The 17,903-nt window shown below is 35.1% G+C and overlaps 2 protein-coding genes across 2 annotated transcripts in view; one reads left to right on the top strand and one right to left on the bottom strand.

Annotated features, from left to right (window-relative positions):
• The window catches only part of LOC110442823, a 44,071-nt gene that overhangs the window by 8,504 nt on the left and 17,664 nt on the right, over nucleotides 1-17,903 (bottom strand). Inside the window, exons 9-16 of the mRNA XM_021486632.1 lie at nucleotides 11,561-11,671; nucleotides 10,226-10,389; nucleotides 6,428-6,590; nucleotides 5,333-5,379; nucleotides 4,763-4,829; nucleotides 3,356-3,421; nucleotides 1,455-1,524; nucleotides 1,063-1,169 (exon numbers count right to left, since the gene is read on the bottom strand). Coding sequence (XP_021342307.1) covers nucleotides 1,063-1,169; nucleotides 1,455-1,524; nucleotides 3,356-3,421; nucleotides 4,763-4,829; nucleotides 5,333-5,379; nucleotides 6,428-6,590; nucleotides 10,226-10,389; nucleotides 11,561-11,671 — 795 coding nt within the window. The remainder of the gene's footprint in view (nucleotides 1-1,062; nucleotides 1,170-1,454; nucleotides 1,525-3,355; nucleotides 3,422-4,762; nucleotides 4,830-5,332; nucleotides 5,380-6,427; nucleotides 6,591-10,225; nucleotides 10,390-11,560; nucleotides 11,672-17,903) is intronic.
• On the top strand, nucleotides 6,778-16,288 carry LOC110442819 (UV excision repair protein RAD23 homolog B-like). Its single transcript, XM_021486628.1, has 9 exons — nucleotides 6,778-6,953; nucleotides 8,618-8,699; nucleotides 9,495-9,577; nucleotides 10,284-10,441; nucleotides 11,549-11,786; nucleotides 12,422-12,581; nucleotides 13,334-13,464; nucleotides 13,735-13,905; nucleotides 14,407-16,288. Exons 1-9 carry the CDS (start codon nucleotides 6,888-6,890, stop codon nucleotides 14,530-14,532), a joined length of 1,215 nt encoding a protein of 404 aa, XP_021342303.1. The 5' UTR covers nucleotides 6,778-6,887; the 3' UTR covers nucleotides 14,533-16,288.

Below are 17,903 nucleotides of genomic sequence, written 5' to 3'. Positions count from 1 at the left end.
GTACTTAAAATCCTTCTGAAGCATTGTTGTGTCACTTTAAGAAAATATGGAAACGTAGGAGAAGAAACAACATTGACATTGTACATATTTCTTTGTAAAGTTGAGAGCCATTTCTGTGATGTGGTGAAGGAAACATTTTGCACTTTTGCATTTGCAACTTAAGCTAAAGGAATATAAATATTACATATATCCTTTACAACCAAAAATTGATTTGCATAGGAATTATTTTCCTTTGTCCAATATATATTTCAAACCATGACAATAGAAACTGAAATTGTCCCTTTTGTTAAAACCAAAGATATTTCTGATTGCTTATTATTTACTGACAGATTTCGCTAGTAGACTAAGTGTAAAAATGCATCAAGTCTCATCAGAATCCTGTCATATTTCACTAAGTTATTGTGCGCCAGCCATCAACAAGAATCCTGTCATATTTCACTAAGTTATTGTGCGCCAGCCATCAACCAATCAGCAGCTTTAATAATGATTTAAATAAAATTCATCTTCGAAATTAAACGGTTTCACTCTCGATGAACATATTTTCTGTACACCTATAGCCGTATGATAATAAATTATTCACAGATTTTGCTAACCTTTAAATTTAGCCATTGCATAATATTGATCAGGTTTCAATTGAATCAATTCTTTCTTTGACTAAGATATTGTGCAGAAACAGTCTGCCAATCAGAGTGAGTACCATATGCATGAACTTTGCTCAGCTTCAAACTTAGCCTCAGTATATTGTACATGATTACCAAGTTTCATAAAAATCAAACAATATCTAAGCAGTTATCTTGGGGAAACTAAAGCGTGGTAATTGACCAATCAGGGCACAGTTTGCTAATTAAGTATGTATGGATTTCCCTTAACTTCTAACTTAGCCTCAGTCTTTGTATATTGTACATGCATACCAAGTTTCATCAAAATCGAACGATATTTAAGCAAGTTATCCTGTAGAAACCAAAGTCATGAGTGTGTAAGAATGGATTGATGCTCCCCATATCATTGTACCTCAAGCCAAAATATTTGACGAGCCTATACAAACTAGCAACTATGACTCACCTGTTGTTTTCTGTGCCTAAGAGCTGGTATCCTGAAATTTTCATTGGCTAACTCTTCCTGTAAGCTTTCATGATCCAATATCTCTGTTTGTATTGCTTCAACATGTTCTGAATAAAACAAGTGTAGAGAATTGAGTTTCGTGTGAATCCATGATTGTTTTATGTTACACACCTATTAGATAAATTCAAAAATATGACCCCACATGCATCTGACAGTAATGAGTATAGTTTACATTAAATTAGGAAATACAAAGAATTGTACCATCAGTTTCATCACATTTCACAGTATATGGCCTTGAAATCAGAAAATTCAACTTTTTTCTTAAGTGTTAGTTTGGGTAATATTGATCAACATGTGCTATCCTTAGAGATACTGAAGATGTAAATACATACCTTGGTATTTTTTATTTACCCTGTCAATCAAATTGAGCAGCTCAGACAAAGGGATATCTGCCCAGGGGATCTGTTCAAATAGCATTACATGTCAATGTAATATAGCAAGACTAATAATTTGTACAGAAATTATTTCTAAATGAAGGTTCGCATTATTTGATATAATTATATCATTCTTAAATGTCAAATGTTTACAGCCAAGCCCCGTTAATCCAGCCACCACTAATCTGGCAGTCCCGCTATCAAGCTTCATTAATCCAGCCACCACTAATCTGGTTGTCCCACTATCCAGCCTCATTAATCCAGCCACCACAAATCTGGTTGTCCCACTATCCAGCCTCATTAATCCAGCCACTACTAATCTGGTTGTCCCACTATCCAGCCTCATTAATCCAGCCACCACAAATCTGGTTGTCCCACTATCCAGCCTCATTAATCCAGCCACCACTAATCTGGTAGTCCTACTATCCAGCCTCATTAATCAAGCCACCACTAATCTGGTAGTCCCACTATCCAGCCTCATTAATCAAGCCACCACTAATCTGGTTGTCCCACTATCCAGCATAAATTAATCCAGCCACCACTAATCTGGTTGTCCCACTATCCAGCCAAATTAATCCAGCCACCACTAATCTGGTTGTCACACTATCCAGCCCCATTAATCAAGCCATCACTAATCTGGTAGTCCCACTATCAAGCTTCATTAATCCAGTCACCACTAATCTGGTTGTCCCACTATCAAGCTTCATTAATCCAGCCACCACTAATCTGGTTGTCACACTATCAAGCTTCATTAATCCAGCCACCACTAATCTGGTTGTCCCACTATCCAGCCTAATTAATCAAGCCACCACTGATCTGGTTGTCCCACTATCCAGCCTCATTGATCCAGCCACCACTAATCTGGTTGTCCCACTATCCAGCCTAATTAATCCAGCCACCACTAATCTGGTTGTCCCACTATCCAGCCTCATTGATCCAGCCACCACTAATCTGGTTGTCCCACTCTCCAGCCTCATTAATCCAGCCACCACCAATCTGGTTGTCCCACTATCCAGCCTTATTAATCCAGCCACCACTAATCTGGTAGTCCCACTATCCAGCCTAATTAATCCAGCCACCACTAATCTGGTTGTCCCACTATCCAGCCTAATTAATCCAGCCCCCACTAATCTGGTAGTCCCACTATCCAGCCTAATTAATCCAGCCACCACTAATTCAGTTGTCCCACTATCCAGCCTGATTAAACCAGCCACCACTCATCTGGTTGTCCCACTACCAGGTATCCACCCTCATTCAAATAGCCACCACTAATCTGTCTGTCCCACTATCCAGCCTCATTTATCAAGCCACCACTAATCTGGTTGTCCCATAACCTTAGTTTCATCAGGCCCTGACACCAGACTTAAAACTTTTTGACAGATAGACATATCTGTCCATAGGAAACTCGGGCTAGTTGTCCTACTGTCCAGACAGTGCTTTGGAAGATGGATTTCTTTTTTCTTAAAACTTTTGGCAAAAATATTCAATAACTCTCATCTAAGGACATGAGTGTAAGACAACAAACATGCCGTAGAGTTTGTTAAAACACAGACCTGTTACTAGAAACAAAGCCTATGGTAATGAGAAGTGATTGTAACAAAATGAAATTGTTCCTTCCATAATACTCTGAAATGATAAATGTTTGCCATTGTATATGTCAGAGCTAACTTAACTCTAGATCTGGAAGAAATTATTTTCAAAAGGACAGAATACCATGATGGGCAACAATATTACATTATATAATATCCACAGCATTTTCAGGTATCTACCCTCGTTCATCATTGAAGTATACAGGCTGAACAATGCCAATAAAATGGAATCAAGTAAGTATATTAAGAGGTGAAAAAAGTGTTCTGTACCTTCTTTGTTTCTTCTTCACGATCTGTAGAATCAGCTCCAGAGTTAACTCCTTCGACATGGTACACCTTCAAGCAAAAAGCAAAATTTGATCTGATTTTTTTTATTGTGCTGTTTAATGTAATTTACATAAACACTTTGTCTGTTCCTGAATTAATTTTATTTTAACAAATCATGTAAAACAATTTGTCATTTCGAAAACAATGATATTTGTTTAAACTAACTACCAAAATGCTTTTGGACCTGGGACTAAAATCCAACCTAAAATCCGTCCCTATACTGCTAGATCAGTGTGAAATCTGTGGAAACTTGTTTTACACGAATTAATGACCAGTTAATTATATAAGACTTTCAGGTATCAGGTTAATTTGTATGTCAAAACTGTAGTCAGTTAAGAAATCTAACAGATATTAAGATGTATTTACATTTGCTCTGCATCCTTCCATTGCAATGCATTGAGAAAGCAAATGTTGTTATGAGACTATAACAACATTTGCTATTGTAACGTCATCAATTTCATTGTTGTCAAGACTTAATTTGCTGTTCAAAGAACTGTTCGAAATAATTAAATAAAGCATAACTACTCTATCAAAATACTGAAATATAAATAATGAATATTTTAATAAATGGTCCTATAACACATATTTCTATTGCTGATCACAAACTAACAGTTTGTCATCAATAGCAACGTGTGTTATAGAACCATAACAACATTTGCTAAAACATTCATTGCTTCTATGAATTCAAAATTTTTCTCCCAAAGGGTTGCCTCAAGTTTTAACATTAATTACCATTTACTTTAAGAGGTCTAGCAGCACCAAGATCACTCCATTGGAACCACCCTTTTGTATTTCCAACATATTCAAAACATCCTGTGATATCACATCGAGTTTTATTACATTGCAAGTTTCGTATCTGATACATGTAGTATGTTCATACTTGCAAATTCTCCCTATTTTAAAGGGAGACTCCTTATTTTGGACCTTAAAATTGACCATTTTCAACCAAAAAATAGGCTAAACCAACCTGATTTAAACCCAATATTTTAATCTACCGGTACTCCTATACTCTACATTCCAGTCAGTCAGTTTGATTGGAACAAAAAGTATCATAGTGGAATAAGAGATTTGGTTTAAATCAGATTAATGCTAAACTATTCTTATATTCTAAGATTTAATCATTTCACTTTGAAAAAATAACAAAAATATAACAGCTTAAAGTGTTCTTTTTTACCTAAATGGGCCTGCACACATTTTATTTATGTTTTAATTTTGGGCACACAGAATCCTCCAATGGAAATTTCCAAAGGTTGCCAAAGATGTTTGATTACATGACATAGATAGCTTATGCATACTCGCATAGTTTCAAGTATACGACAACAACCACAACATAAATAGTTATTTACTTACCGGGGTTGCACTTTCTTGTTTTCTACATTTCTTGATGTGTTTATTCAACTGGTCTTCATAACAGGTACTTGAACATATAAAACACAGTTGTAAGGAATTCTGCTGTATAGAGACATTGATATTACTATACTACTTTCGATTTCCCTTTAAAAGAAACCAAAATCAACATTTTAAAATCAAACCTCAAATGTAAAGCGTCTTTTACTTATACTGATTGAACAGTGTAATAAGCTGATATCATGTCTTACTGCATCTACAACGTCAATGAATAGTGAAATAATCTAATATATGTAATTTTGTAATGAGGTGTTGGTTGTGTGGGGATAACACTGCCTGTTCAAACATCCAATTTTTTATTCCAGCTACAAGCAGATGTAACAATACCCTGTGTCCCTGAAGGGGAGATAACTCAATGTGACTTATGCATATTACTACAAGATAGCACTACATGTACTACAGTATTGTGTTTTGTGTGATGATAAATTATTTGTTTTCTGCTTTTTGAACAGAAACGCATGACAAACCTATCACAATTCCAACACTGCAATTTTTTGTAAATTCAAAACTTACTGTTTTGCATTCAGTGGGCACTTGACTCTTTTTCTACCCGTGTCAATCTACAATACATAGAACTTTGTATATAAATTTGCATATATTTATCCTGTAAACATGTAAAATATAAAAGTGTGTATAAATAAAACAAAACACGAAGACTAGTATCATCGGCTAGCGCTTTCGCCCATCTTGGGGCTCTTCTGAAGAGCCCAAAGATGGGTGAAAGTGCTAGCCGATGATACTAGTCTTCATGTTTTGTTAAATTTAATTTTTTTACCATCACATGGACATTTAAAACTATTTATTGCTAAAAGTATGTATATATAGGTTGATAATCTCCTGCTAAGATTTGTCTGGCAACAACAAACAAAAATCGCGAGTTTGAGGTTCAACCACAACAAAATCAATTTAAAATTTGTTACTTTTGTTTTCATTGCATAATAGGAAAAGGAAAGGGAAAATGCAACAGCCAGACAGAAATTTAAACATGTAACCTCCAAACACTATAAACAGATGCATCAATCAAGCTGCTACCCCATTGTTCGCACAATTGACCCAGTCTAGTTCCATTAGTACAATTGATTGAACAGGTTTTACAATTTGATTTTTATTGATGAAATATTGGCCAAAGTTATCTGACTGTATAAAACCTATACAGCTGACAGTAGCGGGATGAAGAGTGTCCCAATAACAACTCTTAACTTATTCACTGGTTATATATATCGGATACTAGCAGCTATATATATATATGGCCATATGTGATTTACGTAATACTTATATATAATAACAACCCTGGAAGTGGAAGTTCTAAATAGTTAGAAATGTAACCGTTCAACCAGTGCACACCAACAGGATTGAAGGTAGGGAGATCCAAACTATCTAAATCAGGATAGAGATACGGGAGCTAACATACGGGAGCTAACACAGCTGCTTCAGAAAGCCAAAGAAGTTGAGAAAATGGGACTGGACCAACATAGAAATTTGTCAGTAATTCTTACTAGTTCTCAAGGGGAAAAACAGTTGAGATTGAATGAAGAGTGAGTTCTAGATGCGTTATTATGAAAATGAAAGTAGAAAATGTATACATATGTTAGTCTCGTGTGTTCTTACACCAAGCAGTCCGGCGTGTTCTGCACAATAAATCTGTCCATGGTTTGGTTTAAATCTACAATATCGTGTTTTTCTTTCGATAAAGAATGCACAGCACCCTTCTGGTACGTCTGATTTTTCTGTGTGTGACATATAATAACCACGTGTGGACCGGAAGTAAACACTGAGGTAAGTGATTAGCGCAGCAAAGGAATTTGAATTATATGACTCGATATTAACAGTAATCATGTATATATCTTTTTCTTTAAAATTGAAAGTTGGCGTCAAAATTCATAAACAAAAAATGATGATTGGTGGTTATAAGGAATATGAATATAATGTTAAGATTTTTCTCGGTTAAATTCATTTACTGCGGTGCGCGTGACGTCATATTAAATGGCGACTGGTATTACGCTGCTTTGTCGGGAATAATTTACTCAGTTTGTTTTATTGTTTAATAGTATTGTTGTACGTTTAAATCATGTTGATTACAGTAAAAACTCTGCAGCAACAGAGCTTCAAAGTTGAAGTGGATTCAGAAGAATCGGTATGTGTCTGCAAATATTGGAAAGCTTCACTGAAATTTTGTGGTGTCATCCTCGAAAATCATGGATAAGATACCGGCGTCTTTTTTTATTTTCAATATTTTCGGGCTTCTGTTGATGGGTCTGTCGTGAATTTTAAATTATTATTGATCTAATGATAAGACATTGAAATGTTTTTTGAATTCAAGAGCATGAATTAAGCAAAATTACTGAGTTTCGTTATTCGTAATATCCCATATCTGCATCATCATCATTTGTCATGTTTCCGTTTTTGAAAATGTTACTGCCTGCTAGGTCGCGACCAGTTACCAGTAAAAAAAATCATATTTTTATAAGTTGATTTGACAAATGCCTATGTTCAGTTCTAAGCTGCTTTATTTTTAAGCATAACAGTTTACTTAGTATTAACACTCACCGGGTCAATGTACATTTTATAATATTAACCAAATTTTGATTGATTAAAAATACATAAACCTTACTATAGCAGCCATATGCGTGAAACAGTTAAAATTTAAAAAAATAATCCCAGACAAATATTAAAATACAGCCATCTAATCATGAGAGAAACATAGTCTGAGAGAAGCCATCTCAGAAAAGTATATTTCAACAAGGACAAATAATCATGAATAATCTAGAATAGCAAATCAAAGTATAAAATCTTACAGAAATATTATAAAGAAGATGAATGGCAGACTTTTAATCTTTGTGGTAATTAATAAACCGGACATTATTGATGTATCTGTGACTGTCATTAATGATTTTGGAATAATGTTACTATTACATCCTGAATTTCCCATGCATCAGCTCATAAAAGAGCTAGTGCCAGCTGGGTCGGTATATCTTTGTGGTCTTAAAATTTGGTCAACTCAAACTCAAAACTGAACATAACTTGTAATTTTGAAATTGGAACAGTACAAAATAGAGTGAGGTTTAACAAAAAACTGCTGATTTTCGAATTTTAGAAGGTAATTCCTTGCCTTTCAAAATGGCTTGCTTGTGTTGGCGCTAAATGTCAGCATATGGAGCACAATTTGCCTCCAAATGAACCTTGTTTATGTTATTCTTTGTTTTACATACAATAGTAGGGTTATAATCACATGACCACATGGTACACAAAAATATATAAAAAAAATCGGCCTACCTACCGTTGTTTTTTTGCCCATGCAACCCTAAACAGACAATTTTTTTGCCTAATGCATAGATGTATCACAAATTTTGACTACTCATATAAAACTTGAATGCTCAAAGTAAATATATTATACATGTATGTAAATGTAGCATGCAAATGACAATTTTATTTAAATTCCGCATTTAGAACCTTTTTGGGGATTTTGTATAAACTGTGTTCTTAACAAGATTGATCTAGAACACTCAATAATTAACATTTACTCTGCACTATGAGTTAAAAGATTTGATGGAATCAGAAAATGATATTAAACAGCTCTGCCAAAAAAGATTCTGTTTCCTGTACTTTAAAACAATCTTAAATGATGGCGCACATTGTATCAGTGGGATTAGCTTTAACACCCATAGCAAAATATGATAACATATCTAGATATAATTACCTGGTAGTGCATGTTAAATAATCTTAAAATTCATACCAGGTAATTAGAATATGGCGACAGTTGTTGTTTCATATGTACTTGAATGTTTATTTCCTGTGTAGGTGAAGGTCCTCAAAGAAAAAATTGAGGCAGAAAAGGGCAAAGAAGGATTTCCTGCAAATGGGCAAAAACTTATTTATGCAGGTTTGTTCATATTGTTCTTTCCAACAATTTCACAGAAATGCTTGGTTTAGTATTTGCATATATAGATATATATGGGGCAAAGAAGTAATTCCAACAGTGTGGACAAGTTTAGGTTGTCAAATTTTCGGAGCAATCCGCTCCTTTATCAAGACACTGAAACAGAACAGTTACATGTACATATACGTACATCATATTACAAGAAGTAGAATTGATGTACTACAATTGAAAATATAGCTTTTATATAAAACCAATAGTCCCCTCGGCTAAGGACAGCCGAAGGCAGCAATTAAGCTGAGAGTATCGCGGATAAGGAACGCTGATAGTCTAAATATCAGAACGCTCGCTGGCTCTGCTCTATAGCAAAAGTGCACTAAGACGACTCGCCCAATGAAGCACAACGACGACCCGCCAAATGATAACCAAAATCGGAGAAGAATCGCTCTCTAGATATATATATACATGTTTATATTAGATTATAGCAAGGATATTTGTTACTAGAATTTTATGTTCATTTTGCAATTTAAGAATTATGAACATGGTGTAAATGTGGTCTACAGAGGTTCGTTGCAGTTAAAAAGTTTGGGGAAGGAAAAACAAGTGCACGGCCATTTGTAATTGTGTTGAATGGTGGAAGGAAGTGAATTTTCATGTACATGTATGTACATTTAGATTGTTAGCTAGGGAGACTGTAAGATTGAGATATATATATGTACATTGTTCTTTAAAAGTTCAGTAACATGGTTAAATAATTTGTTCAATTGACAAATTATCTCACAAACATTTTATAATTTGCAGGAAAAATTTTGGAAGATGACAAAAAAGTTGCAGATTACAAAATAGATTCGGAAAAGAGTTTCCTGGTTGTTATGGTGACAAAGGTAATTATTGAATATATTATTGTAATTTGATATATATATACAGCTATATTTATTATTGTTGTTAAGATGAAATATTTTTCCAATCGCCCTCATTTAATGTGAATTTAAACACTTGCTAAAAATATTTATCGAGTTTGAAAAGAAAAAAATGATTTAAGTTATGGACTGAAAATGAGCTCAATGGTTTCAATTTATCTTTGTGTCACTCCTCTGTACAGGGCATCTCATATACATGTACTCAGTTTGATCATTACAATCACACATACTTAAATCTGGTATTGTATCCCACTGTATACAGAGTTCTGTCCCTTTCTTTATTTTGACACACTGACGTTTGATCGGTAATTGCTTACTATACATAACAATGATTGAAAGTAAGATTCAAGTTTAAAACTGTTTCATGTTTCTGAGGTCAGACTAAATATAAACCTATATATGTCCGGATCATATACAGCTCCATATAGCACAATTAGTAAAATGTTTTTTTATTGATTACTAATGCAATATGTACTCGGGTCATCTTCAGACAAAATCATATTTGATGAAGATGACCTGGTACCCTTCAGGTACATATTTTCCTTGTGGGTGAAATGTCGTACATCAGCATTTCTCTTGTGCTATATGAACCTCTATACAGTCCATACTTACCAGCTGAAGGAAATGTTTTGAAAAGTGTGTAATTGGTCATTGTAATCTGTTTGGACAGCCAAAAGCAGCAGCTGCTGCAGCAAAACCTGAGACTGCTGCTGCTGCACCTGCACCTGCCCCTGCCCCAGCACCGGTAGTAGTAGAGGTAACACCCCCAGCACCACCTGCAGAACAACCAAAACCAGAACAGGAGAAAATGGAGGTATCACCAACCAGGTAAATCATATTGTACTTGAAACATAACAAGACAACTGTGTTAAAAGTGTCGGTCTTTCTTCGGCAATGTTCATTTTGCATTTCAGGTTTGTTTCATTGAGTGGCATTGTCACTTCAAAGCCCTTCGACAATCAGTTGGGGATCACATGAGTTATATGAAGTCTTGTATGAGTGATAGTGTGCAGTGAAATGATAAATACTATGGCTAAGGTATCCCTGGTAGATTGAAGGGATTCAATTTTGGATAAGATGGTGACATCCCAAATAAGTGGTGTCCCACAATAGTGGAAATAGCAATAAATATTATAAAAAGATTGGAAGCTGTCAACAGAAAGCACTATTGGTAATTTGGCCTTTTATCTGTCAATGAGGTCATTAAGGTCAATAAGGTCACCAGGAGGGTTATGGATGATTGATGGATTTAATTTCAAATATTTATAAAGTGTTAAGCATCAGAACAGCAGTCACTTTGTCCTTCCCTCTGCTTATGGTTGATGTCTGCATGGTAATTTTCATTTAAGCTTTGAGACTTCCCATCTCATCTCAATAGTATTAGTGTATGGGAAGTGTTGATATGGATTGCCTATGAGGTAAAAGCCAAGATCACTGCTACCATCAGTAGATTTTCAAGTTCTTTCTGATAATAATGGATTGTGTTTGAGCTAGGTCAACAGCAACTTGGTTATTTCCGGTTTCATTGCTAAATAATGTTCACGTCATATAAAATTGTTTGAAAGGTCACTTTTGAGGTAAATAGGATCAAAAGTCATGTTCGTGTATGTATGCTGATGGTGTGTTGCATATATTCGCGTGTATTTTCACGAAACAAGGGTTATGCCTTTATGGCTTTGTGTCATGCAACAACACTTAAGCGAGTTGACTGATCAATGCATGAGAGCCATCACTACTACTACCAGGAGTACATGATTTGAATGAGAGTGATATGGAAATGTTTGGTTTAAAACTTAAAAATTTAATGATTTCTTTCCACAGCTGCTTTGGGGAGTTCTTGATGACCGGTGTTGTCCAGACTCCGTCTAACATACTGATAAAGACAGCAGTTCATAGCTTAGGTAGAATGATGTTTATAAAATGTTTCTGTTGTAGCCCTCCACCCACTACTGCTACCACAACCACAGCATCAGCCACAGAAGGTACAGCCAGTACGACAGAAAGCAGCACAGCTGCCGCATCTGTGTCAGCAGAGAGCACGTTAGTCACAGGCCAGGCCTATGAAAACATGGTTGCAGAGATCATTGGTATGGGTTTTGAACGGGAACAAGTAGTGCGGGCACTGAGGACCAGTTTTAATAATCCCGACAGAGCAGTGGAATACCTGCTTACAGTAAGTGCTCAACCAACCAGTTTGTGATATTTTAGTGTGACTAGCCTGAGCATATTCACTGGCAGACGAAGTAATCTGTGTGGCCTGCGTTTGTGTGGACAGGCTTCAGTCTAATGACGAAATTAATTGTCTTAAAGATTGGGGGGGGGGGGCTTAAAAGGTATGGAATTGACAGTTTATCAGATGAACAAAATATTTGTGAAGCGATTAGCACTTGTAAATTTCAGATTCTTTTTCATAGTCCCTATTCAATACGCTTGTGTATTTATTTTCATTCCCATATTTAGTGTTGTGGGTGTAAGTGTAAGAATAAGTTCATTATATCAAGTTTGCTGATCATGATTATGATAAATCTTTTCTAATGTGTGTAAAAATCAGATTTGATCAAGTTATTATTGTTTTGTTAAAAAGGAGGCCATGCTAGTGAGTCAGAGTGTAACATACCCTGTGTTGTAATGCTTTGAAAATGATCAAAGATAAGTTGTCAAATTAGACTTGACCCTCAGTATTTCCAACTTTATGATTTATATACAACTTCACATTAAGGCTGTGGGTACATTGAAGATTAGTTAAAGGTTTTAATTTTTTGTTTTTCCCCTTTGAAGTCTTCAATTATCCTTTAAATATATTTGTAGGGTATTCCGGAATTCCCTGCTGAGCCACCAGCGCCAGTTCCACCTGCTCCAGCACAGACAACAGCCCCAGCCACAGCTACAGCTACAGCTCCGGCCACAGCCCCCGCACCCGGCACCACCACGTCTGGGAGCGTCACTTCAAACCCAACACCACAAGGAGGTAGGTTCACATACTGATATAACTGCTGAATGTGTATGAGCTTTTCTAAAGGGTGGATATCTACATATGTTTATTGTTTCGGCTGTCTAGAACAAAGAAGCAGATCTACGTTCCTCAGCACCAACAGCAATAATCGTCAACTTTAGCCTACAGCAGCAGAATACTAATGCCAAAGTGATAGACCACATCATAAGTTGAACATAAGTTATTTTACTTGATATGGAGTATACGTATACAGGGTTTTAAAGTAATAAGAACATATGCAAATATTTCTAACCATATCAGTAAACTTCAATTATCACATTTTGCTTGTTCTTCTGGAGGACTTGTGTAAGTTTTAGTCATATAAATGTTCATATGTTAGATGTAATAATATTTTAGCACTTTCGTTCACTAATTTTTAAAGTGCTAAATTATGATAACCGCTAAATATATCATCAGGATTAATAGCTGTTGTGCTAAATCATGATGTAAAACTTGAAAACTGTTGAGAGTGCACTAACATGTATGTTTATTGTATAGTTAAAGCTCATTTATGCATATATGTGGCAGTGCTCCAAGTAATAATATAAGAACAAATGTAAAATTTCTTAACCATATCTGTAAATAATTAAATTTCTTGGGTACATATTTAATTTTAATCAATATACAATGTCATAAATAATGTATGCATTGCAAAATAAATGATACTTTAATAATGTTAACTTTAGTTTGTTCTGACAAGTGATTTGTGTTTTGTTGGCTATTTTCAGAGGAAGACACCCTGGCATTCCTTAGAACACAACCTCAGTTTAATCACATGAGGAGGCTTATTCATCAAAACCCTTCTCTTCTTCCTCAACTCTTACAACAAATAGGTCAATCAAATCCCCAATTATTACAGGTAAGATGATGAGACAGCATGCACAAACACACTGCTGGCTATGCTTTCTCTGTTTTAAAAGAAGTACCTTAGGTTCTTGCTGTCAATATAAAGATTACAATCAGAATGTTTTATACTGCTCTTATAAAATTTTGTTTTAATTTAGAAAGTCATTACACACAAAACTGAAAATGCAATTAAACTGATACAGAATTGTTAACAAAATTGAGATAAGATTTGATATTCAGATTGAAAACCTTCTAAATATGGTTTGATGTTATTATGTTGTAGCTTATTAGTAGAAATCAAGAACGATTTATTGAGATGTTAAATGAACCGGTCGGTGATGAGGAACAGGCTGAAGGAGGTGGCCTCCCCGGGGCAGGAGGAGCACCAGGAGCTAGCCCTATGGGCCAAGGATATGTTCAAGTCACACCACAAGAAAAAGAAGCAATAGAAAGAGTATGTGTTTGTCATCACAAGAGAGCATCAACTTTACACCTGCATACATCTGTCAGCAGTAATTTAAAAAGTGCGATGAGCTTATTTGGCCTGGCCTTAACTCATTAACCCCTGAAGACACATTTGAACTCTTCCAATTCAAAGGTTGGAATAGGAATAGTTCATTTTGAAATTTCAAGGGTGAATGAGTTAAGAGTGGAACTGAGCATGTATGACCGTAATCAGTTATCAGAGCTCAACTTTTATCTCTTTGCTTTTTGTTATCGGATAATTTCTTTATAACCTGAAGTGAACACCTGTCTTAGAAAACATTGTGTTATTATTTTTTTTCCCTAGAACAGGTTGGACTATTGTTTTATGCAAGATCAGTCTGAAGATTTATGGAGGCAAAGTACATGTAAATACTTATTGTAGATTATTTAATTGTTCATGATTGTCAAGTTGAAGTCCGATGTTGTTTTATTTCTATTTAGTCCAATGATGTTTTATTTCTATTTTCAGTTAAAAGCATTGGGTTTTGGAGAAGGAATGTGTATTCAGGCCTACTTTGCCTGTGAGAAGAATGAAGAATTAGCTGCCAATTTTCTATTGTCCCAAGGTTTTGATGATGATGATCAACAGAGCTGATCCATTTTATGTTAAAAGACTTTGTATGGTTAGAGAAGTTTGAGCTACAGGATGGACGTATCCAGCTTGTTAACACATATTGACATATTATATCAGCAGTACGTACTACCATCTCTGTGTGGAGCTTTCAGTGGTGGGCAACAGCAGGTAGTGCATTCACACGGTCCAATCTGCGGAGTAGCGTCACATTGAGTTTGGTACATCGGTTGTAGTGTACTCTAGATGGCAGTGGTGTGGAGGTGGTGGTGGTGAGGTAATGACGAATCCCAGTGCCTCCCATGTGATGCTGACAAATTGGGGAGTTACGTGGTAGTGATTAAATTCTATTTACATTTGTAATTCACCAAGTTATCACCTTTAAGCATCCCTACATCAGCTGCAGTTGCATAGAATGCAAAGCCATTTGTTTGCATTTAGAGTATTTACCTGAGAGCATTTGTCATAGGTGATTTGCTCCGTCATTTTAATGTGAATTTCTTTTTCCTACACAATGCATTTATAACTGCAGATCCATCATTTGTTCTGATTTACATATATATTTTCCCCAAACTTGTTCTGTAAAGTTAATGTGTGAATAATTTGGCGATGCTTTAACTTGTAGAATTGTGTTATTGCACACCATAATTACCTCGTTAAAATGTCGGCCAATGTCAATTGGTAGATTTCTTTCAGTTGATGATGAGGTAATCCCTGTATATTTATTACCGGTATACAGCTTATTCATGATATGTTTTAACAAATTTCATGAAATAAAGCCAAATTTATACTTGATTTATTACTTTTTATCATTTCTTTGTTTTTTGGATAAATTGCTGTAAAATTTGCAACTCCCGATTTCCTTGTTTTCATCTCTTATCAGCCAAGTTTTGCACCTTACTGCATAAATAACATTGCAAGAAATGGTTATGTGATACAGTTATATAGCAAGCATGATTGAACTACATAAGTAACAGACAATGAAACTTCACATCCAGCATTTCATATCGAAATTAAATTTAATGCTCATGTTTTAATATATATTAAGCTGTGTTTTTTTTTTTTGAGAGTTCCTTATCAATAAAAATTGGTTAGAAACACACCAGAGCTGGATGTGATGTGATTAAAAAGTTATTGTGTACATCACTACAAAATGCAATCACTGTTTATGAAAATGTATTCTAACAGCTTCAATATAGTGAAATATAAGGTGTGGCTATGTTTGAACGACTAGCTACAATAAGTTGTATCAATTCATTAGTCAATACTTAGCCTGTTTTGTCAGATAGACTGGGTATTATGGGTTTGATTCAGTGATGTTCAGGAAAACATTATACACTCGCCACTCTTGCTTGGGCGAGTTTCTAATGCTTTTAAAGAGAACCAATTTCAGTAAAACAGCATCTAAAATATCACAAAATTTGATATGAAATTTTCAGTTTAGTGTGAAACATTCATTATCTAGGATGGTTGACTAAACTTTACGATACATGAGTAGGTGGCTTCTCCAGTGTTGAATACAGTCAAGTTTCATTATTACTAACTTGCATAGATGTCAAATGCTGTGTTTATCTGAAAGTAAGTTGTTGGTCAAATTGCATTTTATTGTGCAGTGCATTTTAGCTTTGAATTCCCCATTTCTTCTCCAGTTTAATGATGTTCGACTGTATTGAAATTTGTAATCGGTGTGTTGTTGGACAGATTTGTTTAACACTTCTGTCACTACATGCCAATCTGGTATGCTTGGGAGATGAAACAATTAAAATAACATTTGTAATACTAAACCCTTGGCTTCATTTATCTTTGAGAGGGATCTAGACAGGAAACTTAAAAATAATACTGCAAGGTTAGTTTTTTGGGGATTATGAAATATATATTTCATATATATTGTGTGTATAGTAAAAAGAAATGACAAAACTATTCTGACTGAACTAAAACTAATGATACTTGATTATTCTGACTGTTGACTGAACTAAAACTAATGATACTGGATTATTCTGCCTGTTGACTGAACTAAAACTAATGATATTGGATCATTCTGACTGAACTAAAACTAATGATACTGGATTATTCTGACTGTTGACTGAACTAACACTAATGGTACTGGATCATTCTGACTGAACTAAAACTAATGATACTGGATCATTCTGACTGAACTAAAATTAATGGTACTGGATCATTCTGACTGGACTAGAACTAATGATACTGGATCATTCTGACTTAACTAAAACTAATGATACTGGATCATTCTGACTGAAATAAAACTAATGATACTGGATTATTCTGACTGTTGACTAAACTAACACTAATGGTACTGGATCATTATGACTGAACTAAAACTAATGATACCGGATCATTCTGACTGACCTCAAACTAATGGTACTGGATCATTCTGACTGAACTAAAACTAATGGTACTCGATCATTCTGACTGAACAAGAACTAATGATACTTGATTATCTTGACTGAACTAAAACTAATGGTACTGGATTATTCTGACTGAACTAAAACTAATGACACCGGATCATTCTGACAGAACTAAAACTGATGATACTGGATCATTCTGACCGAACTAAAACTAATGGTACTCGTTCATTCGGACTGAACAAGAACTAATGATAATTGATTATCTTGACTGAACAAAAACTAATGGTACTCGGTCATTCTGACTGAACTAAACCTAATGGTACTGGATAATTCTGACTGAACTAAAACGAATGGTACTGGATCATTCTGACGGAACTAAAACTAATGGTACTGGATCATTCTGACTGAACTAGAACTAATGGTACTGGATCATTCTGACTGACCTAAAACTAATGATACTTGATTATCCTGACTGAACTAAAACTAATGATACTGGATCATTCTGACTGAACTAGAACTAATGATACTTGATTATCTTGACTGAACTAAAACTAATGATACCGGATCATTCTGCCTGAACTCAAACTAATGATATTGGATCATTCTGACAGAACTAAATCTAATGGTACTGGATTATTCTGACTGAACTAAAACTAATGATGCCGGATCATTCTGACTGACCTCAAACTAGTGGTACTGGATCATTCTGACCGACCTAAAACTAATGATACCGGATCATTCTGCCTGAACTCAAACTAATGATACTTGATCATTATGACTGAACTAAAACTAATGATACAAGATCATTCTGACTGAACTAAAACTAATGGTACTGGATCATTCTGACTAAACTAAAACCAATGATACCAGATCATTCTGACTGAACTAGAACTAATGATACTTGATCATTCTGACTGAACTAAAACTAATGATACCGGATCATTCTGACTGACCTCAAACTAATGGTACTGGATCATTCTGACTGGACTAGAACTAATGATACTGGATCATTCTGACTGACCTAAAACT

The sequence above is a fragment of the Mizuhopecten yessoensis genome, unplaced genomic scaffold, assembly GCF_002113885.1.
Source record: "Mizuhopecten yessoensis strain PY_sf001 unplaced genomic scaffold, ASM211388v2 scaffold716301, whole genome shotgun sequence".
Classification (NCBI taxonomy): Eukaryota; Metazoa; Mollusca; class Bivalvia; order Pectinida; family Pectinidae; genus Mizuhopecten; species Mizuhopecten yessoensis.
The sequence above is the reverse complement of the archived record's forward strand: the minus strand, read 5'-3'. Positions and strand labels throughout refer to the sequence as shown.